General features: G+C 43.0%; 3 protein-coding genes across 18 annotated transcripts in view; 1 reads left to right on the forward strand and 2 right to left on the reverse strand.

Annotated features, from left to right (window-relative positions):
- Window positions 1–27,976, reverse strand: part of AURKC (aurora kinase C) — a 476,131-nt gene that overhangs the window by 287,034 nt on the left and 161,121 nt on the right. The window lies entirely within an intron of this gene.
- LOC137215445 (cyclin-K-like) lies at window positions 24,988–26,492 on the reverse strand. Its single transcript, XM_067720688.1, has 3 exons — window positions 26,122–26,492; window positions 25,813–25,907; window positions 24,988–25,601 (listed from the first exon to the last, which is right to left on the reverse strand). The coding sequence occupies exons 1-3, from the start codon at window positions 26,490–26,492 to the stop codon at window positions 24,988–24,990; spliced, it is 1,080 nt and encodes a 359-aa protein (XP_067576789.1).
- Window positions 25,228–27,976, forward strand: part of PEG3 (paternally expressed 3) — a 29,755-nt gene continuing 27,006 nt past the window's right edge. For 14 of the 16 annotated variants that reach the window (XM_067720491.1, XM_067720500.1, XM_067720507.1 and 11 more), the window contains exon 1: window positions 25,228–25,432. The gene's annotated coding sequence lies outside the window, so the exon portion shown is untranslated. Of the gene's footprint in view, window positions 25,433–26,225; window positions 26,346–27,976 lie in introns of those variants that run through there. The other 2 variants (XM_067720497.1, XM_067720512.1) reach the window with 2 other exon arrangements.

The following is a 27,976-nucleotide window of genomic DNA, read 5'->3' on the forward strand; positions in this document are numbered from 1 at the left end:
GTTCACTGCAGCACTGTTTACGATAGCCAAGACATGGAAGCAACCTAAATGCCCATCGACAGAGGAGTGGATAAAGAAGATGTGGTACATATATACAATGGAATACTACTCAACCATAAAAAAGAACAAAATAATGCCATTTGCAGCAACATGGATGAAACTAGAGATTACTATCCTGAGTGAAGTAAGTCAGAAAAGACAAATATTATATAACTTATATGTGGAATCTAAACAACAATACAAATGAATTTATTTACCAAACAGGAACAGTTTCACAGACATAGAAAACAAACATATGGTTACCAAAGGGGAAAGGGGAGGGGTAAATGAGGAGTATGGGATTAACAGACACACACTACTATATATTAGTATAAAATAGATAAGCAACAAGGACTTACTATATAGCACAGGGAACTATATTCAATATCTTGTAATAACCTATAATGGAAAAGGATCTGAAAAAAATATAACTGAATCACTTTGCTGTACACCTGAAACTAACACAATATTATAAGTCAACTATACTTCGATTTGTTTAAAAAGGCTATGGAGAATGGATTCCAGGGGGTAAAACGCCAGGGAGATAGAATGTGATTTCAGGGACCCAAGCTAATGTAGTGGTGGCCTTCACTGTATTGGAAACAATGAGATCAGGTCTGAGGAAAGAGCTATTTCAGGAGGCAGAACTGGCGGGGCTGGCGGGTGATGGTATGTGCCAGGTATGGAGGGGAGACTGACAAGGACATTACCCACATTCCTGCCTTGGACCCTGAGAAGAACTGCCGTACAGTGTCTGTGGAGGGCGGGACCCCTGTAGGACCAAGATCGTGTCTAAATGTGCCTTTCTGGGCAGAGGAATTCTAGAAGGAGGTAGAGCCAATTGTGTCCACCCTCTGGGAGGAAAGAGATTACCTTCTGAAAGCAGTGCTGGCTACACAGCTCGTGGGACCCAGTGTAAAATGAAAATTGTCCGAAAAGCATGAAAAAGTGTGCACTGAGAGTATTAAAATATAATGTTGTTTCCTTCCTTCCTTTCATGATCTCGCTCATGACCCGTCCTGCTATGTTCCCTTTGCTAATTGATACCCTGCCCCCTTGGGTACAGGGATTGTTGTGGGGTGAGTGCAGACCCTCCCAGGCAGTTGGGAGCCCTCTCCTTGATTCAGATATGTGTGCAGAGCCCACCAGCTGCTACGTTCCTCTTCCCATCTGAGCCAGAGTGAAGCATCGTGCCCTGGTCAGGGCAGGGAAGCCAACCAAGTATTTCCCCTTCTCCTCCATAACTGGATGGATGGACCATTTCCAAAGGTCTGAATCAGGGGAGGGTAAGAGTCTTGCCCCCGTCCGATTGCCCACTGAGGGCACCCTTCCTCCTCCTCCCCATCGTCTCCCCTCTGTCTATCTCATCTCTCTCTGTCTCACTCTCATAAGGACCTTTGCCTTTGGATTCAGGGTCCACTCAGGCAATCCAGGATGACCTCGTGTCAACATCTTTAACTTAATTACATCAGCAATGACCCTTTTTCCAAAGGTTAACATTCACAAGTTACAGGGATTTGGATGAGGACGTATCTTTGGGGGGTAACCATTGGACCCTCTACACTGGCCATGCCTGAGAGAGAAAGTGTTTGGGGTACATGGGGGCCATATCCTCCCCCCTTCCCCTGTGCCCCCCTCTCAAAGGAGAACTGGGTCCTTGAGAAGGAAGAGCGAGGGGAGGAGAAAGGAGACACATAAGAATAAGACTCCAGCAGGCTCCTTTTTATAAAGTTGCTGCATTTTATAAAGTTCATTCTTGCCCAGGTTGGGGAATGAATGGAAGGAAGGGAGACCAGCAGAGGGGCTGGTACATTGGCTGTTATGGGTTGAATTATGTCCCCCCGACCCCCTCACCGCCAATTCCTATGTTGAAGTCCTAACCCCCAGCACCTCAAAATAGGACCTTATTGAAAATAGGGTTGTTGCAGATGTAATTAGTTAAGATGAGTCACACTGGAGGAGAGTGGGCCCCTAATCCAATATGACTGATGTCCTTATAAAAAGGAGAAATTTGGACACAGAGACACAGGCACACAGAGAGAATGCCTTGTGAACAGGAAGACAGAGATCTGGGTGACGCACCTACAAGCATGCATTGGTGTTCTACAGGGGATGCCAAGAATTTCCAGCAAAGAACCAGAAGTTAGAAGACTGGCACGAACAGTCTCCTTCACAGTCCTCAGAGGAAAACAAATGCCAAGATCCTGGTCTCAGACTCCTGGCCTCCAGAACAGAGAGAGAATAAATTTCTATTGTTTAAGCCACTCAGTTTAGGATACATTTTTTAATGGCAGCCTGGAGAACTAATACACTTGCCTACGCAAGAGAAATGAGGAATCGACCAGGGAGGTGGGACCGGATGAAACAGAAGTGGCAGGAATCAAGGGTGATATAGGAAGGAGGAGGGGAAGCTGAAGATGCATGTTGGAGACAGGACTGATGGATTTGATGCTGAAGTTGAGGAACAGAGGAGAGTCAAGGATACCATCCAGATTCCTGGTCTTTACAGCTGGTGGCACCATTTTGTGAGTTTGAGAAAATTGGAAAAAGTGGATTTGGGGAGGGGTGGAGTAGGGGGGATGGGCTTGATGAGATCAATTTTGAATTTTTTTGAGTCTGAGGTATCAGTTCCACCTGGGAAGAATGCCCAGGTCATAAGTGGATATACAGTTTAGGAGCCCAGAAGAGAGTTTGTGGTTGAGGATAGAGATGTGAAAGGCAGGTGGCCCTTGAAGCCGTATGGGTGTGTAAGATTTCCCAGGGAACTAGTGTGGATGGAGAAGAGCCGGTCCAGGATAGAGCTGTGATGAACTCAACATTAAGGTTTTTACCATCTAGTTGGGAGGACGAATCTCAATGAACAAGACATTATAGAAACCACAGAAGTTATCTAACATCCTGAGACAAAAGTCCTGTCTTGAATCATTCATTATTTCATTGTTTTCTTCTTCACTCTTGCCCAGTAATAGTACCTTTTTTTTTTTTTTTTTTTTTTTATTACGCACCATGTGGCATGCGGGATCTTAGTTCCCCAGCCAGGATCTAACCTGTGCCCCCTGCAGTGGAAGTACAGAGTCATAACCACTGGACCACCAGAGAATTCCCTAATAGTACATTCTTAAGGTCATGAATTTCTCAGGCTGGTGATGCAGACATCCAGCAAGGGGGCACATCCAGAAGGCAGAAACCAGCCCAGTAAGACACAAGACTGTGTGTGCTCAAAACTGAGTATTTATAATACTCAGTTTATACACAATGTCTGTCCATCCGTCCATTCAACCCTCCGTCCAGGAAAAACCAGATACTTCATGAAGGGAGTGGTGAACCCAGTAAGGCAAGAGAAATTTGCAACAACGTAATTAATTGATGATTTATTTGTCTGTTAACTGTGTTTCTCATGAGGCCAGCAGGTAGCAAACTAATGGCCTATGGGTCAAATCCAGCCCACTGCCTGTTTTTGTATGGCCCATGAGTGACGAATGGTTTTAATATTTTTAAATGGTTGAGAACAAATCAAATGAAGAATATTTTGTGACATGGGAAAATCATGTGGCATTCAAATTTCAGTGTCCCTAATAAAATGGAACACAGTCACGTGCACTTACATACAGATTGTCTGTGGTAGATTTTGCACAAAATGTCAGGGTTGCATAGTTAAAACAGAGACTGTATGGCCCACAGAGCCTAAAATATTGATCTGGGTTTTTTGTTTTTGTTTTTCTTTCGCTGAAAGTTCGCTGACCACTAGATTATAGGTTCCAATAAGAAAAAGACATCAAGTTAGTTCAAAACAAAATCTCCAGCACCTAGCACAATGCCCGGCATGTTACATATGGTAAAAAATATTCCTTATGTAAATAAATGTGCAGATGGGGCTTGCCCCATGTTCCTCCAGCCTTATAAATGGAGGCTGTTGTAGAAGCTCCGGGGACCTGCATTGTTACTGGTTCTGGCCTTCTCTGCTACCCTATTCATTGTAAAATCTTTAATGGGTGGGATCAAGTCTTATGTATCTTTTCTTCTGTAGAATCTTATCCAGGGAAGATGTCTGCTATGGATTGAATGTTTGTCTCCCACAGAATTCATATGTTGAAATCCGAACCCCCAAGGTGATGGTATTAGAAGGGACCTTTTGGAGGTGATAGGTCATGAGAGTCAGAGCTCTCATAAATGGGATTAGTGCCCTTATAAAAGAGGCCTCACAGAGATCCCTTAACCCTTTGGCCATGTGAGGAAACAGCTAAAAGACAGGCCCTCAGTAGACCCCAAATCTGCTTGCACCATGATGTTAGACTTCCCAGCCTCCAAAACTGTGAGAAATAAGGGTTTGATGTTTATAAGCCATCCAGTTTACGGTATTTTGTTATAGCAGCCTTGATGGACTAAGACAGTGTCAGTCAAAGTTTGAATGGGTTGGTCCAAGCATTTTGCCTCCAGGCAACTGTGTTCTGCAGTGAATCCTGGACAGCTCATAAAACCTCATCATGGCCTGGAGGAAATATTCCTCTGTACAGTACATCTACATTTGTTTCATTCTATGCTCTCCAAGAAACCTCCTGATTTACTTTATTTTGAAGTGGTCAACAAACCCACAATCTTCCAGTCCCTACAAAGAATTTCTTCTCATGCTCCCTTTGTAACTCACTCACAAAAGTGGCTGACATTTATTGAGAGCTTACTTTGCACTAAGTCCATTACAGACATTATCTCCTCTAAGCATCAGAAGAGAGAGTTGGGGGGGGCACCCTAACTCTCTTGCTTTTTTCCCTAATAGGCAGACAAGACCAGTTTAGCACCCCCGCAAAGAGAATATCATTCATTATAGCCCTCAGGGAAAAGTTCCAGGTGAGTCTCTGAATGGCTCACCTGGAGTCATGTGCTCATCCCTGAGCCAATCACAGTGGTCACAGCAATAGAATAGAGTGACCAGGCCTGGGTCAAACAATAACCAGTTCTCCGTAGAACAGAGGGCTTCTGTGGCAAGAAGCTGGGGGAGGGAGTATTGGGCGAAAAAAGCATAGAATCTGCAATGATATAAATTATGTTTCTAAATAGATGACACCACCTATACCTCTGGCATTTTCATTTAATTAGGCCAATAAATTCTCCTTTTTATTTAAGTCAATTTGAGTTGAATATCCTGTATGTTGAAACTGAAAGAAAAAGAACACTAATTGATTCATTTACATATATTTCCCTCTTCCTACCATAATGTAAACTCCATGAGAACAGATACCAAGTCTATTTTGTTCATTGCTATAGTTCCTTTGCCTAAAACAGTGCCTGGCACCATAGTAGGTACTTAGTAAATATTTGCCATGTTTGTGATTATCTGTTTAATACCTGACCTCAATTCTATCAGGTTTGTTTCCATGCAGCACAGCATCTTGTTCTGCTTTTTAAATTCACTCTGTATCCCCCAGACTCTAATATGTCTCACACATAATGGGCTCTCAGAATATAGTGATGAATGAACAAATAATAAAATAACAAAAGAAACAAATAAATAACAAAAGAACACAAATAACAAAGGTTGGCGAGGATATGAGAAAAGGGGAACCCTGTATACTGTTGGTGGAAATGTAAATTGGTACAGCTACTGTGGAAAACAGTACAGAGGTTTCTCAAAAAACTAAAAATAGAACTACCATTTGACCAAGGAATTCAACTCCTCAGGTGTACATATCTGAAAAAATTGAAAACACTAATTTGAAAAGATACATGTACCCCAGTGTCCACAGCAGCACTATTTAGAATAACCAAGATATGGAAACAACCTAAGTGTCCATCAACAAATGAATGGATAAAGAAGATGTGGTACATACATACAATAGGATACTCTCAGCCATAAAAAAGAATGAAATTTTGCCATTTGCAACAACATGGATGGACTTGGAGGGGATTATGCTAAGTGAAATAAATCAGACAGAGAAAGACAAATACTGTATAATATCACTTATATGTGGAATCTAAAGAATATAACAAACTAGTGAATATAGCAAATGAGAAGCAGACTCATAGACAACAAACTAGTGGTTATCAGAGGGGAGAGGGAAGAGGAAAGAGGGAAGGGGAAAATATAGGGGTAGAGGATTAAGAGGTACAGGCTATTATTACACATAAACTAAGCTACAAGTATATACTGTACAACACAGGGAATATAGCCAATGCTTTATAATAACTATAAATGGAGTATAACCTTTTAAAATTGTGAATATCTATATTGTACACTTGTAACATATAATATTGTACTTCATTTTTTTTTTGATCTCAAGGGCCAAAATTACTGTGTGACCTTATTCTTTTTTTTTTAATTTTATTATTTTTGGTTGCATTGTGTCTTCGTTGCTGTGTGCGGGCTTTCTCTAGTTGCAGTGCAAGGGCTTCTCATTGCGGTGGCTTCTCTTATTGTAGAGCTCAGGCTCTCGACACGTGGGTTTCAGTAGTTGTGGCGTGTGGGCTCAGTAGCCGTGGCACACAGGCTTAGTTGCTCTGCGACATGTGGGATCTTTCTGGACCAGGGCTCAAACCCGTGTCCCCTCCATTGGCAGGCAGATTCTTAACCACTGCGCCACCAGGAAAGCCTATACTTCAATTTAAAAAAAGATAATAAAAAACAAACAAATAAATAAAAGTCTCTCCTGCTGGACTCTAAGGAACAGGAAGGTAGAGACCGTAAGTGTTTTGATAGCAATCGTATCTTCAGGATCTAGCACTGTTTGACACATAGAAAACCAGGTCCCTTCGGGCTTCCCTGGTGGCGCAGTGGTTGAAAGTCCGCCTGCCGATGCAGGGGACACCGGTTCGTGCCCCGGTCTGGGAAGATCCCACATGCCGCGGAGCGGCTGGTCCTGTGAGCCATGGCCGCTGAGCCTGCCCGTCCGGAGCCTGTGCTACGCAACGGGATAGGCCACAACAGTGAGGGGCCCGCATACCGCAAACAAACAAACAAACCAACAAACAAAAAACAGGTCCCTTCTGATAATTATTGGTTGATCAGACTAAATGATCAACCAACAGACTAAATGAATTAATAAGTGTTAAACATGCAAAATGTTAATCTCCCTGTTGCTTGCAGCAGCTTCTGAACTGAAAACCTATGACTCTGTGGAGTCTGCAGAGGTTCACATAGCCAACTTTTTGTTTTTCTGCAGAGACCCCGTCCAAGGACAGATTTTAACACATCATACATATTTCATAAACCACTGAAGGAGCCGGCTTTAGGGCTTCAGGAAGTCCTCCACATCCCCCAGCCAGGTTAGGTTGACGTCAATGGTTCCGGCTTGTTCCCCTTCAAGAGCTCTCATCTCTAGTTAGCTACAGAGGCAGGCTCAGTTTGTTACCATGGAAACTGCAGCTGGAGTGGGGAAGCGGCGGGGAGCCTAAGGAGTGAGCAGAGACTGAAATTTTCAAACTCAGAGGCAGACTGTGTGTGGAATAAAAATACCAGACCAGCACACAAAAATATTCTCAATAACTATTTTTGGGGTGACTGAACGAAAATGTGGGAACTTGGACAAGCAACCTCTTTCTTCATTTGTAAAATAAAAATAATTATCCTACTGCATGGGACATTTCAATTAAGATAATGTAAATACAATCTTTAGCACAGGGCTAGGCACTTTTATATCAAAGTTTCTCAAGCACGGTCTTCAGTCGTGCTTCATAATTGGAGGCATTTATTTATAAATTCCAGATGTGCTTTTTTCCCCCTTCTCCAATGCTCTAAGAGGAATGAAATCATCTTCTCTCCCCACCTTAACACGTTGCCTTATCGCTAGGGTGCCAGATAAAATATAGGAAATCCAGTATGGGACATAATAAGGCTAAAAAATTTATGTTGTTTATCTGAAATTCAAATTTAACTGGGTTATCCTGTACTTTTATTTGCTAAATAAAGCAACCCTACTTCTCACACTAGGCTACCTTGTGACGAATGAAAACTTGGTTTTATCAGCCAATCTAGCGGATGGTTCACTTACCCGGAACTCTAACTTTTGGTGCAGCACGCCCTTTTAAAGACTTCTGTGATCTGAAAACCATTCACTGAGCATCCATTCTGTCCCAGGCACCGTTTAGGTGCGGTGGATACTCGTACTGACAAGTGCCTGCTCTCTCAGTTTTCATTCTGTCATGCAATTTCTCTTTTCCCCAGAACATAATGAAATTATTCAAAATATGATCTCATGGAATTCTAAAACTGAAATTTATTTTTAAAAGATTAATCCACTGCCTAGATCAAGATATGAAAGTAATGTGTCTCAAAACACAGCTCACCAAGCTCTATAACAGACGCTTGGGTATAGCTAACGGATACCCTACATTCGCCCGTTGCTTTTTATCTGCTTCCGGTTCCTCCGTGAGCTCCTTAAAGGCAAGACTCGTCTCGTTTTACTGACGGTTTCCTAGGCGCCCTTGAGTAGGGGGCCCTTACGGCGCGTCTGCGCACAAAGTTCGTACTCATTGACCAAGAAAACGCCCATTCCTGGGTCCTATCCCTGTCCTAATCCGTGAGTTGGGCTCAACTTAGAGACCTGTGACTCTAAGACAGTAGTGGCTGGAGGTCATAGTTCTACTGACTGTTCTCTACCGAGGGACTGGGCAACTAGTCCACAGCCATAGGAGAACCCCGGAAACTCCGACGCTCTGTCGTGAGCCCAACAGAAAGGCCGGCCCAAGGCGCATGCGCAGAGGGCCTCGGGCCCTCGGCACTATCTCGAACCGCCGTGGGAAGTGATACGGCCCAGTCCTGGGCGTTCGGGCCCGCGAAGTCGGTGAGCTAGCGTCGTGGGGTCTCTCGGGGCGTCGGATTCCCCTCTTTTGCGGCAACTTTCCTGGCGTCCCCGTCAGGCCTCGTGCTGGACTCAGGCCGTAGGAAATGTGCTCCCCGGTGACCGCACAATCTCGGTTCCCTCACCCTCTCCCTTCTGCGGGGCTGCTTCTCAGCTGGGCCCAGCGAAGACCTCCAGCCTCGCCCCCGGGTCTTTTAAACAGCGAGAAACCGAGAAACTGTCCACGAACAGCTGCTGAAGTCCCGGGCCCGCCTCCCTAAGTCTGTTCCACCGCAGCATTTCCTCTGAATTCGGGATTTCCAGTGATTACCATAGACTTGAATAAGAGGAAGCTTGTGAGACGCGTAGCACTGAGTCTAGGAAATGGCCTTCGATAAGAATCGGTTGTTACAGAATATTGAGCATAGTTCCCTGTGGTATACAGTAGGTCCTTGTTGGTTATCCATTTTAAATACAGTGGTGTGTATATGTTAATCCCAAACTCCATAACAATTCTTCCCTCCCCACCATAAGTTCGTTCTCTAAGTCGGTGAGTCTGTTTGTGTTTTGTAGATAAGTTTTTTTTTTAAGATTCCGTTATTCATATTTGTCTTTCTCTGACTTACTTCACTCAGTATGACTATCTCTAGGTCCATCCATGTTGCTGCAAATGGCATTTTATTTTTTAATGGCTGAGTAATATTCCATTGTATATATGCACCACATTTTCTTTATCCATTCCTCTGTTGATGGACATTTAGGTTGCTTCCCTGTCCTGGCTATTGTAAATAGTGCTGCTCTGAACACTGGGGAGCATGTATACTTTCGGGCCATGTTTTTCTCCTGATATATGCCCAGAAGTGGGGTTGTAGGATCATACGGTAGCTCTGTTTTTAGTTTTTTAAGGAACTTCCATACCGTTCTCCGGTGTCTATACCAATTTACATTCCCACCAACAGTGTAGGAGGGCTCCCTTCTCTCCACACCCTTAGATCAATTTGTGGCACACAATTATTTGCTCCCTGGGAGTTGGTAGGAAGTTTATGTATACCCCCCCAACGGTATTTTGATAGTTTTGGTACTTTATATTTTCTCAGGAAATTGTGCATGTCCTCAATATTTGCAGATTTATTAGGTTAAAATTAAGTGGTGTCTTGTTAAGAGTGTAGTCTCTGAAGGCAGAAGCCAGGGTTAGAGGCCTGAGCTCTTATCAGCTTTAGTTCCTTGGGCAATGTGCTTAACCTCCTGAGGCTCCAGTTCATCCACAGAATTGGATAACAATGGCACCCTAACTTCCCTGGTTGTCGGAGGATTAAATGGAAATCTTATGTTACAGCACCTGGAATCGTAGGGATAGTTCTATAACTATCAGCTGTTGTTATTTTCATTATGCAAAGTTCTTTCCAATTAAAACAGCTTAGGGATTGTAAACCTCTGTGAACCAGTTAATTCAAAGGAACTGGGAAGCCCTCCACTGTTTTCTTCGAGGCCTTGGAACACGTTATGGAACAGAGAAATTTGTTCCTTGATAGTTGGAAGTTTCCATTCCTACTCCAGTCACCCTTTAAAGCCATGCTTTTTCTTCCTTTTGGGGAGTACTTTTTACACACTCCCCCTCCATTTCACTAAGAGTTTTAAATTTAATACTAAAGAGTGGGTGTCCGTAAACCTTTTCTGTAAAGGGCCAAATAGTAAATATTTAGGCTTTGTGGGATATGTGGTATCTTTCGGAATTACTTAGCTGAGCCATTGTAGTGTGAAAGCAGCCGTAGATAGTATATAAACATGGATGTGGCTGTGTCCAATAAAACTATATTTATGGACGTTGAAATTTGGATTTCATATAATTTTCATGTGTCACAAAGTATTACTTTGATTTTTTCCCCATCACTTAGCCACTTTTTAATTCAACTATTTTGTGTGTGGACTGTTCAGAAACAGCGGGCCAGATTTGGCCTGAAGGCTGTAGTCTGCTGGCCCCATAGAATTTCATGACACAGTGACTAGTGGTATGATATGGAGTCAGAAAGACTTGGTTCTGATATGTATTAATTGGTTGTGTTTGGGCAAGTTAACCAGCATTCTAAGCCTCGTGTTCCTCATCTTACAAACAGGTATTATGCTAACATACCTACCTCCTCAGGTTGTTAAGTTGATACAATACATGTGAAAGGCCTTGCATAATGTTGGGTGTCTAGTGAATCAAATATTAGCTATCTCACATTCTTTTTTGAGAATCAGTCAAATAGAATAAGTGCTAGAGGGTGGAGCTAGATGACTTGGGTTTAAATCCTGGCCATTTATTAGCCATGTGACTTTGGGCTGGTCACCCAACCTCTATGCCTCCCTTAACTCATCCCTAAAATAGGGATCATAATAGTACCTACTTCAGACAATTGTCTTGAAGATTAAGTAAGCTAACACTTCATAAACTGCTTAGAAAAATTTCTGGCACATATAAATTTTCAATTAATATTAGCTGTCACTGTTTCACAATAAGACATATTTGGGGTTAAAACTCCTGTGCTTTGTTGTTAAAATGAAAGACTTTCGTCTCTCTTCCCTGGAGTGGTACAATTTATAAGGCACAGGATTTGTTTCTTGGAAATGAAAAGAAAGTTGCCGGTAAATGGCAAGGGCTTACAGCACTTTTTAAGGAAAGCACTCCCTTGATATTTGCCAAGTTTTTATTATCTGCCTTCCTCTCAAGAATGATCCATTTCATTATGGCTTTCAAATTTAATAGCCTAGAAATGTATCCAGTGATAGTGAGAGCTCAGGCGTCTAACAGATTTGGGTTTGATTCGTGACTCTACCAACTACTAGCATGTAACCTGGGACAAGATACTAACCTCCCAATGCTCACTTCTGATGTATGAGACTTGGATAGTAATAGTATCTACCTCATAGAGTTGTTATAAAGATTAAACATACTAACGCACGTAAAGTGCCTGGTGCCAGGCCTTGCCCATTGTAAAAGTTTAATAAATGATAGCTATTACTTTTACTGTCCTCCAGGGCACTCTTAAAGTAAAACCCATTTGAGATGGAAAACCATTTGCCAGGTTTTTAAATGGGCAGCCTTCTCTCTTACTGTAGGTTTGGAATGCTTAATAATACAGGAATTTTTTTTGTTCTTAGGAGATTGCCCTTGTGAACCTGTTAGCTATCAGTTTATGTCTTCACAAAAAAGGGGGCCATTTTTTGAAGATTTTCACTGTATTTGCATTAGGATTGTGTTGGGAAGTAGTAGGCATTGTAGACAGAAAGACCTAGGTGTGAATCTTGGCTTTCTCAACCAGTTAGATTATGACCTTGAGTAAATGACGTCCTATCTGAGATGCAGATTTCTCATCCGTAAAACAAGTATATTAGTTCTAGTTTCATTAAGATTATTGGGAGAATTTAACCAGATGCATATTTTTAAATAACAATTTTATCTCGGTGTAATTAATTCACATACCATACAATTCACCCACCTGAAGTGTATAATTCAGTGGTGTTTAATATATTCAGAGTTGTGCAACCATAACCACAGTCAATTTTCAAACATTTTCATTACCCTAAAAAGAAATCCTCACTCTCCATTCCCTTCTGCCCCAGCCCTAGGCAACCATTAATCTACTTTGTCATTGCCTACTCTGGACATTTCATATAAATGGAATCACACAATATTCTGGGCTTTTATTACTGGCTCCTTTCACTTAGCATAATGTTTTCAGAGTTCATCAGTGCTGTAGCATGTATCAGTACTTCGTTCTTTTTTATTGCCAAATTCTCTGTTGTATGGATATACTACATCTTATTTATCCATTTATCAAACAATGGGTCCATCAAATGATGGGCATTTGAGTTGTTTCCACTTTTTGGCTCTTATGATAATGCTGCTGTGAACATTCATGTACAAGTTGTTATGTGGACACATGTTTTCGTGTCACCCAGAAAAGGAATTTCTGGGTCTTGTGGTAACTGCTTAACCTTTTAAGGAACCGCCAGACTGTTTTCCAAGCAGCACCCGGATCTTTTTTTTTTTAATTTTATTTTTATTTATTTATTATTTTTGGCTGCATTGGGGCTTTGTTGCTGCACGCGAGCTTTTTCTCTAGTTGTGGTGAGCGGGCTTCTCATTGCGGTGGCTTCTCTTGTTGCGGAGCACGGGCTCCAGGCGCATGGGCTTCAGTAGTTGTGGCACACAGGCTTAGTTGCTCTGTGGCATGTGGGATCTTCCTGGACCAGGGCTCGAACCCGTGTCCCCTCCATTGGCAGGCAGATTCCTAACCACTGTGCCACCAGGGAAGTCCTACCCGGATCATTTTTAAAGAACTTAACCCAAAGCCTGACATAGAGCAAGTGCCTCATACAAGACAGCTATTTCATTGTAAGAAATATGTTCTTGAAGGCCACTCCTAATTTAGTTGAATAAACTGGCAAGCCTTCTGTCTTTTTAAATGCTCTGGAACAATTTGTACAGACTAAGAATAATTGGCTCCTTGGGCATCTGAAGGACATTTCCAGTCAAACTGAGATTTCAAGTAACTTCTGCTTCCCTAGAAAGTGATACGTTTCTTTAAGGTTTTCCTAATTTGTTGGCATAAAATTATGTTAGCATAGTGGTAGAAGAGTCTGACTCTGGAGTCATTTGCTAGGTATGCAGGTTTGAGTGAGACTCCATGACCTTCAGTTTCCTTACATGTAAAACAGGTCATGAGGTCACGTATCTCAGAGATATTTTACGAGGAGCTGCAAATACATATAATGCTTGATGCTGTATCTTGCATACAGGAAGTGCTCAGTAAATATTAGTTTTTAATCTCATAGAGCCTGTGGGGTTGAAAATCCCTGTGCTAGGCTATTAAAATGTTCTAGAGGGGCTTCCCTGGTGGCGCAGTGGTTGAGAGTCCGCCTGCCGATGCAGGGGATGCGGGTTCGTGCCCCGTTCCGGGAAGATCCCACATGCTGCGGAGCGGCTGGGCCCGTGAACCATGGCTGCTGAGCCTGCGCGCCCGGAGCCTGTGCTCCGCAACGGGAGAGGCCACAACAGTGAGAGGCCCGCGTACCACCAAAAAAAAAAAAAAAAAAAAATGTTCTAGAGAGTCTTAGTACATAGGAATTCTTTGTAAGGTTTTTCCTACTTTTTTTTTCCTATTCCTTTGCTAGTCGGTTTTGGTAATTTTTATTTTCCTTGACAGTGTTCATTTTTATTAAAATCTTCATATGCATTAGTCTAGAACTTTGACTAATATTAATCAAGTTAATATTAATGTGTTTGCTTTAACTTTTAATAGGTAATTTATTTGTGTGGCTCAAAATTCAAAACGGAGAAAAGGGTATACACTGAAAATTTGCTTCCCATATCCCTTCTCTCAGCCACCAGTTTCCCTCCCTGCAGATAACCAGCATCACTAATTTTGTGAATTATCTTTCCAAAGGTATTTCATGCATATTGAAGCAAATATGTATATATTGCATTTGCCTTTTAGTTTAACAAATGAAGCATACTGTGTTCAAGGTTCAGCACCTTGGCTTTCACTTAACAATGTATCTTGGAAATCATTCCATAAGATATTTCTCATTCTTTTTTATGGCTACTGAATATATATGTATTCTATGTATATGTATATATATGTATAATTTATAAAATATGTATCTTTTATCTCCAGCTCTTTTTCTGCTTTCTTATTCATGTTTTACTTTAATCTCAATGATTGTCTTTTTCCTGTTCTCTTTAGATTTATATTTGATGGGCCTTTGGCAAAACGAACCAGATAAGAGTGCATGTTCTCCTGGCCTGACGATCTGCATTGTGGAAGCCAGATCACCTCTCCATAACATTCTAATCACGTTCTGAGGTGTTGACATGTGAGTATGTGGGGAAATCATGCCACTTTTCAGGAGACTTGTGTGAGGTTTGAGTGCTGGCTGGTCACCCCTGCGGGGAATTCCTGTGGCATGCCAAAGGTTGTGGTTGTCAGGGATCTCCAGTCTTTAAATGGCCTACAGGGCTTTGCAAGGTCTGACTTCTTGCTCCATCCTTTGTCTTAAGCCAGTCTGTATTCTAGCTGCATGGTTCTCCATACTCCTCTCTGCCTCCTAACCTTTGTACGTACTATTAATTAGGCGTGGAATGTCCTTCTTCAGCACCTGGTCCAGATCAGATTCTCTAATTATACATGCTTATAGCACAGTGTAGATCAGATTCTCTCATTATACATGCTTATAGCACAGTGCATCTTCATCACATTTACTGCTTGTCACTCATCTTATTTGTGTGGCTATTTTTAATCGTTTGGTGTCATCCATGAACCATATACCCCATGAAAGCAGCAACTGCGTCTCCTTTATCATTTTATCCCTAGTGTCTGGATGTATTTGATAATACCTGTTTATTCAATGGTTGAATAAATGAGTGTCTACCATTTTGCCAGTTCAGGATTAGAGCTTTCTGGTTGGCAAACCAATGTGAGAAAAAAGCATGTGAATACCTGGTGGCGCAGTGGTTGAGAGTCCGCCTGCCGACGCAGGGGACACGGGTTCATGCCCCAGTCCGGGAGGATCCCGCATGCGGCGGAGCGGCTAGGCCCGTGAGCCATGGCCGCTGAGCCTGCGCGTCCGGAGCCTGGGCTCCACAACGGGAGAGGCCACAACAGTGAGGGGCCCACGTACCGGAAATAAAAATAAAAAAGTATGTGAATAACCCTGTATTTTTTAAAAAAGTATTTTGATTAGCATGTGATAACTTGACTTCTGAGTGATTTTGCTTCCTGTGAGAGAAGATGCCTAGTGTCCTCTTGGACAGGGACATGTGAGTAGAACTTTGTGTAGATGAACCTTCCTGGCATACAGGAACTCTTGTAGTTCTGAACCTTAACCCCATCTGCCAGACTTGACATAGCATTTTTCTTTTCTAACATCAGACTTGTGACAGGGTTCTCCTTTGCCTATCTTTAATCTTATGTGTAATTAACTGTTTGTTTAATATTTGAATTTAGAAGCAGTTTTTGTGAAATAGTTGGTTGCTTTTAATGTGAATGTTTGGTTTTCTGTTATCTTGAAATTCCTTGAGAGGGTTAACAAATAAAAGTAAGTTTACTCTTTAAAAAATTGGTTAGATTTGCATTACTGAGGAACTATACAAATTTGTATACTAAGATAATTACCTATCCAGCACTGAATGTGTACACGAGAGTACTAAATACTGAAGAACTGATTTTATTTTATTTTTTTTTTTTGCCGTACGCCGGCCTCTCACTGCTGTGGCCTCTCCCGTCGCGGAGCACAGGCTCCGGACGCGCAGGCTCAACGGCCATGGCTCACGGGCCCAGCCGCTCCGTGGCACATGGGATCTTCCCAGACCGGGGCACGAACTCGTGCCCCCTGCATCGGCAGGTGGACTCTCAAGCACTGCGCCACCAGGGAAGCCCTGAAGAACTGATTTTTAAATTTATTTTGTAAAGTAGTGTTTATCTTAACCTGACTATTCACGCAACAAACGAGCTCTGTGCGGAAAACTTCCAGAGTTAGAGCTCTAGCAGACCTCTCCCGAATACCCACTCAACATCTTCACTTGCTTGAGCATAAGCATTTCAAATATAACATATCCAAAAGAGAGCTCTAGGTTTTCTGCTCTTCCCCTGCCCAAACCTGAGACTCGAAGACTCACTAAATAACACTTCCATCTACCCAGTCATTCAAACCAGAAATGTAGGAATCATTTGCAATACTTTTTTCCTTTGCCACACATACACAAATTATCAGCAATTTTTGTCTCTTTTGTGTCTTGTATTTGTTCACCTCTCCTTGTCTCCACTGCCACCATGCTAGTTCAGAGCACTGTCATCCTGCCTGGACAGCTGCCTCCTAACTGGTCTTCCTGCTTCCTCTCTTTCCTATTTCTAGTCCTCTAGTTTTCCACACAGCAACGTGAATCATCTCTTAGTGGATTATGTCAGACCTTATTTAAAAGTCTTTAATGGCTCCTTATCACATTTAGGATTAAATTCAAGATCTTTATCTTGGCCTACAGTTCCTAAAGAACTGGTTTTTGCATACCTGTAAAACCTCATTTTATGCCCTTCTACCCCATTCTTGCTATCCTCCAGACATTCTGGTGTCTTTTCCATTTTTTTCCTTTATGGTCTTTGTATATTGCTATTTTATTTGTCTAGAATGTTCTTCCCCTTGCTCTTCCCAGGGCTGGCTCTTTCTCACAATTTAGTTTTAGCTCCTTGTCCTCAGAGAAGCCTTCCCTGACTGCCCTATCTAACCACCATATAAAACCCTCCCCCTCCCCACCTCATTTCAGCATCCTGGTTTTTTCTTCAAAGTCCACACCGCAATTTTTAAAGGTTTATTTTGTCAACTTAATGTATGTATCTTCCCAGCTAGACTGAAGCTCAAAGACATATATATCAAATAAATGAATTAGGGCAAGGGCCATTTCAATTTTATTTGCAATGAGCCAAGAACCTGGCCTAGCACTGGTCCTTATATGTAGTAGGTAGTCAAATATTTGTTGAAAGAATGCATGAATAAGCATTCATTGAGAGACTTACATGTATTAAGCTCTGTGCTAATCCATGGGATCATACCACCCAGATAGTAGCCCAATCTAGTATAGATTTATTGTAGACCAGAGGTTCTCAAACTTTTTTGTCTCAAGACCCATTTACACTCTTGAAAATGACTGAGGACTCCAAAGAACTTTTGTTTATGTAGATTATACCTATCAATATACATAGTTTTAGAAATTAAAACAGAATTTAAAATGTATGTTAATTAATTTAAAAATAGGTAGTCCATTACATGTTAATAGAAGCAACATTTTTTAAATTAAAAAAAGACATAATTCCCAAGACAAAAGATTACTGAGAAGAGTGGCATAGTTTTACATCTTTGCAAATCTCTTTAACATCTGGTTTAAATGAAAACAGCTAGATTCTCAACTGCTTCAGCATTCACTCTGTCATGATACCACATGTCATATAGCCCCAGTAAAACTCCATTGTACACTTGGGAAAGAAGTGAGAACTACTGCTATAGACAATTTAGAAGATAATATTTTTGATTGAGATGGTGCTGTGAGTTCTGCATTCACACTTCAAACCAACCTCTTTTAAATATAAACTTGTAATGATCTAGATATATATGACATCTTTATGGATCAAAAACTGAACAGAAAAACAAGGATTTGTGGGGTTAAAGACATGAACCTGCTGGACTTCTGATCTTTAAATAGGCAGAGGTAGTTAACAATTTGACTGCTGTGGATTAATGAGGTCCAGAAGTACCCTGTGCCTATTGAGGTCCCAGGCTCATTGTGTCAAACAGGGGCTGGGGTGATATTCTCCTGACATGAAATGAGACTGCAAAAAGCCAGTAATAGTTACTCAGGGCTCCAGCTTATATTATGAGCAGTGGCAGGAGATAAAAACATGGCCATGCAGAGTGGACCCAGTCTAAGCTTAAATTTTGCTCAGTGACTAATATTACCCCTTTATCACATGGCACAGAGCCCCCAGTTGATGATATAAGACTTGTCTCACGACTAAGTTTCTCAGAGGCAAAGCAGACACTACCAAAAAAAAAGGCTAGATATGGAGGGAAGAGATGGGTGGGGTAGGGGGAGATATCCCATAGGAGAAACACTTAGAAATTAAAATTGCAAAGCACTCAGTTAAACATAGGAAAACTTAAAATAAATAAGACAACAAAGTCAGTCAGGATATGAATTCATTCCTGACAAAATGCCATTCTAACAGTTTTAGTTTGACTTTAAGATTCTTGAAAGATAAAGAACAGTATGAATAAAATGTTCATCCATTTGAGAAAGGTGGATATAAAAGAGTACTGATTAAAAATCTTAGACATGAAAACAAAATAGCCATTGTAAAACACATCAAGGGAAACAGTACATTGGATGCAGTTAGAAAGAGGAGTTACTCAGAAAACAACCCAGAAAAGAATATGAAAAATAGAGACGATAAATGGAGGATAGATTAAGAAGGGCCAATATACTCTAATAGTTTGAGAAAAATAGAATAGAGTTGGAATGACAGAATATATTGGCCAAGAATTCTCCAGAATGGAAGAAAGACCTTCATTGGTCACACAACTCCTGAGCAGGATAAACAAAAATAAATCCATATGTAACAAACACCTTTTGAAAAGCTACAGAGGGAAAAACCAGTGTTAGGAACATTTAGATTATAGCACACCTCATCAGCAATGTTAAATGTTGAAGACAATAGAATAATATCTTCAAAATAAGCAGAGAAGATAAGGGTCACTTCAGAATTCCATACCTAGGTAAACCGTCATTCAAAAAATATCTTTTAAAGCCATTGTTAGAAATACAAATAGACTGTCTGAAAGGCTTATTTAAGGATTTATTACAATGAGAAAAAAAAGAACCTAGAGGGAAGGAGTAAAATTCAAGAAACAAGAATAAATTATCAAAATATCAATAAATATAATTAATCATTGACTGTAAAAATTGTGCTTTTAGTTGTTTTAAAAATATATAGCCAAAATTCTAGACAATAACCAGGAAAGTGGGTATAGGAAAGTCAATGAATTGCTAAGATATGCCAGGATCCTTTATTATTTTATACTCTTAAAAAATATGTACTTGTATATAAATTAGGAATTTAAAGATAGACAATAAAACAACTGAAATATAATTCAAAGCTTTCAAATTAGCAAAGGGAAAAAAGAGAAGTAAAGAAAACTTGATCAACTCAGTAGAAGGCAAGAAAGGAGAAAATAAGCAAAGGAAAAGGCACATTTAACAAGCAACTATATCAGAAATTTAAAATGTGATCGATTAACTCCTCTATTAAAGGCAGACTTCTAGATTAATTTCTTTGATATCTGATTTAGAGGAAATCATGGACTTGTTCCTACCTAAAAACATGGCCTTGAAATATATAAAGCAAAAGCTAAAAGAATTACCAGGAGCAATGGGTGAAACCGTAGGCATAATGGGAGATTTTATTATAATTATTTAGAACTGATATATCAAGCAGACAGAAAATTAATAAGAATACTGAAAATGTAAACACAAAGAAAGCTTGCTCTTATGAACATAAATAGAAATTGGTACCTGATAGTTAGAGAATGCTTATTCTTTTCTAATACATCGAACAATTAAAAATTGATCACATCCTAAGATCACAAAGGAAATTTTAACAAATATCCAGTAATAACATATAGGCCATATCATTTGGCTATAATGCAGTTAAATTAGAAATCTATAATCAAAAGATTTTTAAAGAACTTGAAAACCTAAACACATTCCTTAATGTGACTAAGAGGAAATCTAATTGAAACAATGGAATATAGTACCAAACAACAATGAAATACATGGAATGCAGTTCAAGTGGTACTTGAAGGGAATGTTACAGCCTTAAATGTACCTGTTAAAAATTAAGAAAGGTTAAAGGTAAATGAGTTAAATATGCAACTTAAGTTGCTAGGAAAAGAAACTCAAATAAATAGAAGGAAGGAAATAATAAAATAAAGAACAGAAATTAATTAAATGGAAAAGAAGAAAGAATATGGTCAAAAGACCAAAAGCACTTTAAAAGACATAAAATTGTCAAATCTTTAGTGAAACTGATGATAAAAATAAGAATAGATTAAATGATATTAGTAACAGAAAAGGGGACAAATTATTAATTACCAATGAGGACTAGATTAAAAATCAAAAGAATACTGTGAATAATTATGTGCTAATAAATTTAAGTGAGGTGGACAATTTTCTTGGAAAATATAAATCACTAAAATTGACTCAAGACAAAGCAGAAATATAAGTACAAAGCTAAGGAAACTAAGTCAAAAATATTCCATGCAAAAAGACATCAGATTTAGACAATTTTATAGTGTTATATTAAACTTTCAAAAATCAGAGAATCTCTATTTTTTATGAACTGTTGTAGAGAATATAAGCAGCAAGGTAATAATCCAAATAATTTTATAAGGCTAGTGTAACCTTGATACTGAAATGAAACAAGTATAATAAAGTAAAAACTTAGGTGCAAAAACAAAAGTAAAATATAACCCAGTAGAATCCTCCTGTATGTGTATATAAATCAGACCCTCATAATCATGATTAAGTAGGGATTAGGAACGCAACATGTTTCAACATCAGAAAATTTGCCTTAATTCTCCACATTAACAGATTATATAAAATAAAGTATAATCTTCCCAATAGATAATAAAGTCATTATATAAAAATTGAACTTATTCATGATAAAATTTTTAGAAAACTAGAATTAAAGGGAATTTCCTTAACCCCCAACAAAGACGCTCTACAAAAAAGCTTATTGTGAACATTTTTACTTGATACTGAAAGAAAAGTATCCCCTTTCAAGTCTAGAACAAGACTTATTCCGTATCACCCCAGAACGCATTATGATAGAAATGAGATATAATTGTCAATAAAAATTAAAAATCGTCATTAATAAACAGTTTAACATTTTAAAAAATCCAGGAAAATCTGAGAGAAACTATTAGAACTAACAAGGAGAGGTCAGCAAATTCACTGAATTTAAAAAATCAACATATAAAAGGCAAGAGCAGATAATTCTTCTCAAAAACTCATAACCCAAGACAAATCATGAGAAAATATTAGACAAACTCAAATTGAGAGATTTCCTAAAAATCCTGACTAGTACTCCTCAAAACTGCTAAAGTTATGAAAAACAAGGAAATACCGAGGAGCTGTCACAGCCTGGAGTTGTCTAAGGAGACATAACAACTAAATGTAATGTGGCGTTCTAGATGGGATCCTGGGACAGAAGGAAGACATTTATGGAAAGTTTGTAGTTTAATTACTAGCTTTGTACTAATGGTAATTTCTTCATTTTGACAACGTACCAAAGTTAGGTAAGATGTTAACATCAGGGGAAACTGGGTAAGGAATGTTTACACTATCTTTGCACCTTTTCTGTAAATAAGTTATTTTTAAAAAGCTATACTACTGTTGTAACCCCAAAATAACCAGTTAGGTAAGTAATAGGAAGAAAGACCTCCTAAAGCCAAATAAGATCTTAAAGGGAAAAAAATTACAATGTACTGTTGATGGCTGTAGATGACATGAATAAATGGGTAGCATAGACGATAGGCAAAGATGGGAGGTGTTGATAAAACGTTTTTAGTTCTCTTTAAATTTCTCTATGGATTTAGTAAAATGTCAGTCGAGGGCTAAGAATAACCAAAGACACTTTTGAAAAACAAGCTAGGGCAAGTGTCCTTCCAGATATCAAGATACTGTAAAGCTCTAATAATTAATATGATGTGTAAAATGCATACAGATAAACAGATGGGCCAGTGGGACAGACTAGAGAGTTTAGGAGCAGGTCCACTTGTACAGAAACATGACATATGTCAGGAGAAAAATTAGATCCATACCACAGAACATATATAAAACTAAACCTAAAAAAGTAAAACTTAAGGCTATTATAATATCTTTATGACTTCAATGTGGAGAGGGATTTCTTAAGGTAAAAAATGCAGAAATCTGAAGGAAAAGATTATTAAATTTTACAGCACAAATATTTAACATTCTTCCATGACAAAAGATATTGACGCCTTTTAACCTTATATGGATTTTAGACTTATACTGAAGTGTGATTGGGGTAGGGAATAGGAGGTAATTCAAGCTGCAACACGATGTCTTATTCTCAGTTAAAGAAGATCACCCTGGATGCTGTCTAGAGAATATTGGAGGGAAGGGTTTGGAATGGAATCAGGTACTCAAATGAGTGGGCTAATATCTAGGGGAAATCATGGTAATTAGGACTATCATGCAGAGGAAAAACATAGGAAAAATTTGGGATGTATCTTGGATGTAGAGTCAGCAGGACTTGCTGACGAATTGGATGTTGATGGTAAGGGAAAGGGGAATCGAGAACAATTGCGAGATTTTTGGCTACTGCAACTGGTGCTGTTTATAGAAATGGGGAAAAGGGAAATTACTATTTGTTTTCAATGTTTTGAGTTGCCCATTAGGCATCCTGGTAGAACAGTCAGCTGTTAAGCAGATAGTTGGATATATGAGACTGGGCCTCTGTGGAGAGTTCCGGGGCAGAGGGAGCTGTTGGCATGCAGGTGCTATTTAAACCATACGGCTAGGTGAGACTGCTACCTAGGGAGTAGACGTTGATGGAGAAGGCTAGTGACTGAGTTCTGAGCCTTGGGAGGTTGAACAAAGCAGAAGCCAGCTAAGAGGACATGGGAGGAAAACCAGGGCAGTATAGTGTCTCTGAAAATAAGATAGTTTTTGTTATCATTGTTTGTTTTAATGAGGATGTTGAATGTTACTGAAAGATCAAGTGAGATTAAGAACAAGTTTCCTAGCCACATGGAGAACTGCTGAAATTGCCAAGCAGTTTCAGGGGTGTGGAAAGGATGGAAGCCCGTGTGGCATGCTAGGGGGAGAGAATGTGCGGTAAGGCTGTTGAGTCGGTGACAGAAGGCCACTCTATCAAGAGGGCTTTTTTGGTGGGGGCAGGGAGAGAGTGCTGAGAAAAGGGGTAGTAGCTGGAGAAGCTCTGAGAGCATGTGATATTTGATGGGAATGAACGACCAGGGATCCAGAGAAAAAGCTGTGTTGCAGATAGAGGTCTTTGAGAAGGAAAGAGGGGATGGGGTCCCTAAATTGCATTAAAATCACCTCCTAAACCATAACCAGACTTGAGGATCCCCTGAGGAGCTCCAAAACAAACACCTCTCTGGGACCCTGGGCACCTGCAATGTTTGACAGCTCCCCCAGGGGATCCTAATGTGCGGCCAGATTTGAAAACCTCTGACCTAAGGGTAGTACCACATTCACTTCTAGTGGTGCCTCTAGAATTTCTATAGAAGCTCCCGGGGAATAATTTTCAAAGGTACAGAGCAAACACAATGTTTTCATTCAGATTTTATGTTTATGTGGCACTGCTGGGTGAGAAGAGACTGCTGAAGACTTGGGGAGTTTCAAACATCCCCCACCCCAAAAGCCAGTAGTTCTTAATGTACCCAGCAACCACTGATTTATAAATATTTATACTTATTAAGTATAAAATTTGAATCTGGGTATCATGTTCTTTGTGCTTAGGTAACCTGCTTTTTGTAATTAACTGTATCTTATGAATCTTTTCCTTTAAAATTAAAAAATTACATTTTAATTGGCCACATAAAATTGCAGTGTATGGCTTTGCCAGAATACAATTTATTTCTTCCGCAGAGTACATTTTTCTAATAAAAAATGCTACGTGAATATGCCTGCATATAATCTTTCGTACCTCTTAGCTTAGTTCGTTTCCCTTAGCTCCTGGAGAGTGGAATAGTTGGATCAAAGGGTGCATCAGTGAGCTTTTTGTAATTCATTGATTCTGCTACTGGGAAAGAAATGCATATTTCTGGCTAGGAGATTCAAACAGTATGGACTGGAGACGGGAAAGATCCCTCCTCCATATTCCTTCCCCTCATCCTTTTTCCCTAGAGGTAACCGGCTAACAGTTTCTTGTACACTTTCCCAGAGGTTTTACCTGTGTGTGTGTTCATCCTTAACAAACAAATGAAAACACTTACCGGGTCATGTCTACAAACTTCGGCCACTTGAGTGTTTGACTAACTCTATTGAGTCCTCGGCCGTCGTTCGTCCCGAGCGGCGCTACCTCGTCGTTTCCCGCCGCATACGGGTTTCCTCACGCGTCTGTGTGCCCTGCACGGCCGACGGTCCGGGTGGCCACGGGTGGGACTGACCCAGCCTGTCCCAGGCGGCGACGCGCGAGGCCGCCTCAGGAGAGCATCCGCTAAACCGTGCTGGTCCGGGCTCTCGGTTTTACGTTTCTTTGGGAGTCAGGTCGTGAGTTTTGTCCTGTAGGTCTGTCAGCCATTTGTATTTTCCTGTGAATTGCCAGTTTCTTCCCTTTTTGCCCAATTTTCTGGCTTAGTTTGGTCTTTACCGTATCGGTTTCCAAGAGGTCTTCGTTTATTAGGGAAGTTAGCCCCGTGTCTTTCATGTGTCCCAGGCGGAAAAGTCTCGTCTCCCACTTTCTCGTTTGTCTTTAACTTCAACATACATATTTTTGTCCGCCGGATTTTCATTTTCTTAGACAAATGTATGGGGTTTTTTTTTTCTTTTTCTTCAGAGGTTTTGCGTTTGGGAGTCGCTAGCGGGCCTTTCTCTGCGTCACCCCCCTTCTTTGTTTGGGGGTCGCACACTCACTCCCCCTCCCCCTTTTCCAGACCCTTCCTCAGGGCCCCTAGCATGGGCTTCGTTGACGTCAGCCTGCTGCCTTCGCGCCAAGCCGTCGCCACGGCAACTGCGGCCTGATTGGCAGGGCTTGGGGGCGTGGCGAGGGGGGCCCAGGGCGTGTAGCGCTGCTTCTGATTTGCCCGCGCCGGGGCCCCGCCTCTGCGGAGAGCCTGACAAGGAGTCGCGGGCCGGGGCTCGGTGCAGACGCCGGGAGCTGCGGGAGGACGAGGTCGGAGCGGAAGAGTGGACATGTCCACCATGGGCTGGTGGCGCTGCCGGGTGCCCGGGGCCGTGTGGGGGCAGTAGACTGTGCACGGGCTGCGCCGTGGCTGACCTTCGGCCAGGGGCGGGGCGGTGCCTTGAGGTGCGGTGTGGCGAGGTGAGTCCGGCCGCCTCGGCCCGCACATCCGCGTCTGGACGGTGCGCGGGGATGGGATGCCGCAGGTTCGAGACCCTGGTCAGCGGGCCGGGGCTGCCGCACTTGCCGCAGCGGCGCCATCTTGCGCTGCCGGCCGGAGTCTGGGGTGGGGGCTCCCATGCCACCTTTCCTGGGCATAGTGGAGGACAGGGATGGCTGGCCGTCCTGGGTAGGGGGCGGGAAGGCCGCGGGCTCCTGTCACCGAAGTCCGCTGGGGTGGGTGCCGGAGAAGTGGCGGGCCATACCTAACGAGCGCGGAAAGGCTCAGCGCGCCCCCCCTGCGCCCCGCCCTCCCGTTTCCTCAGCTTGGTCGGGGGGCTGCAGAGGACACCCCATCCCACGGGGTCCCAGATTGGCCAGGTCTGCTCCGGCCGCCCCTGCATCCTTGCCGGTCTTTGGGGGCGGGACTTGCTTGCCGCAGTGGCGGCGGGAGGAGCTAAGGGGCGGGGCCGAGGGCAGTCGTGCTGCGGGATGTTTTTCTCTGGGCGGTGACAGACTGCGGGCCCGCCCACCCTGGCGTCACTTTTGATGTGTCAGATAAGAGTGGCTGCGCAGGCGCTGTCCTGATTGGTTGGTGCGGGCTGGGGTGGGGCCAAGGGCTGTCTTGACTGCAGGTCTCAAAAGAGATCGACTGGTCAAGCCCCGCCTACCTCAGCGCCATCTTTGATGGGGGCGGCTGAGGCTCGCTGCGCATGCGCGACCTGGTCTTGGCTGGGTGGCCGCAGGGGCGGGGCTGAGGGTAGCGGTGCCCTGTGTTCTTTGCTGTGATTGAAGGCTGCGGGGGTCCTGCTACCTCACACCTTCTTTGCTGGTCACGGGCCTGGCCGCCGACACTTGCCGCGGACGCTTGCCGCGACGTGCCACCCTGACTAGCGTAGGTTTTGAGGTCTGACTTGAGATTGGGCGACGGCTGGTGACTGGGGGGCTGTTTTATCGGCAGGGTCCATGTGGCCCAGAGTTTGCCGACACTGTTGTTGCTGGAGAGCTGTCTGTCCTGAGGGAGAGGGCTACGGGCTATCATTGTGCCCGCTGTTTCTCCTTGGTTGGTCTGGGGGTTGCAGAGCATCACCCCTTCCCCTGTCGTTGCCTTCCTGAACTGCTTTCACCTTGGGATGTTTCTGGCTAGATCTCTTGGCTTGGGGGGGAGGGCTGGGGCGGGGGGTGCCACCCAGCCGTGTTTCGCAGGTGCCCTGTCGACTGGGCTGAGGGGATGGGGCCACGGGCCGTCTTTGGGGACTGACAGTGCTGCAGAACCCCGCCCACTCTGATCCAGTGCTTGTTGGCCGACAGGTGGCGCCGAGGCTTATTGCGCAGGCACTGTTATGAATGAGGGCGGAGCTGCAGGGGGCGGGCCAGGGGAGGGGCTGCAGAGCCCTGCCCACTCTAGCACTGTTTGTTGGCCGTCAGGTGGCGCCAAGGCTTACTGCGCAGGCGCCATCTTGAACTACTGTGGGGCTGCAGGGGGCGGGCCGAGGGAGGGCTGCAGAGCCTTGTCCACTCTAGTGCTGTTTGTTGACTGACAGGTGGCGAGCAAGGCTTACTGTGGAGGCGCTGTCTTGAATGACAGCGGTGCTGTCTGCTGGGGTGGGCCCAAGGGAGGGGCTTTTATGCTTTGTATGACTAACAGGGGACTGCAGACCATTTCCCATCTAGCGCTGTGTACTTTGGCCTAGGGGTGGTAGCTGAAGCTTACTGTGCAGGCGCCATCTTGAATGACGGTGGTACTGCAGGGGCAGCCCGAGGGAGGGGCTGCAGACCCTTGCCCACCTAGTGCTCTGCCGGCCGACAGGTGCCAGCCGAGGCCTACTGCGCAGGCGCCATCTTGACTGACACTGGGCCGGCTACAGGGGGCGGGTCCGAGGACGGGGCTGTGGAGCCCTGCGGCCCTTGCTTTCTGCGCATGCGCCATATTGAGAGCCAGTAGGACTGCGGGGCGGGCTGTGTATGGCGTCCTGGGAGATGGAACTCACCCCGCCGTCTTCGCTGCGCAGGCTCCAGGTGGACCACTGCTTGCCGCTGCGGCACATCTTGGCGGCCGCGCGACGGCGTCGTGTTCCCTGGAGGGCGTGCAGAGCCTTGTCCCTGGGACTGTGGGACGGGTTTCAACTGCGCATGGCCGGGGGTCACATAGGAAAGTGGGAATTTTAATAGATTTGGGGAAGGGGTGGATCTAAGTGAGAAGGCGAAGGAGAGCGTGGCAGGCTCTGAGGGCAGTGGGAGGTGACATGAAGGAAAAGGCCTCAATCTCGTAGACAGCCTGGAGAATGCGGAGCGCGGTTATGAGGGAGGCGTGGCATGAGAAATGATGGGACGGAGGAGGGGCTGGCAGGTGGGGCGGGGCTGGGAGGGGCGGGGCGAGAGGGAGCAGCCCTGGATTCCTTGTTTGTGGGCGGGACCTAGTTATATATCTGCCCATGACTGACAGCGTTAACATAAACCAGAGCCATAGTCCTGAAGGTGCATCCCCCTCGGGGCCTCTGATTGATTGAACGCATGCTCTGAGGC

The sequence above is a fragment of the Pseudorca crassidens genome, chromosome 20, assembly GCF_039906515.1.
Source record: "Pseudorca crassidens isolate mPseCra1 chromosome 20, mPseCra1.hap1, whole genome shotgun sequence".
Classification (NCBI taxonomy): domain Eukaryota; kingdom Metazoa; phylum Chordata; class Mammalia; order Artiodactyla; family Delphinidae; genus Pseudorca; species Pseudorca crassidens.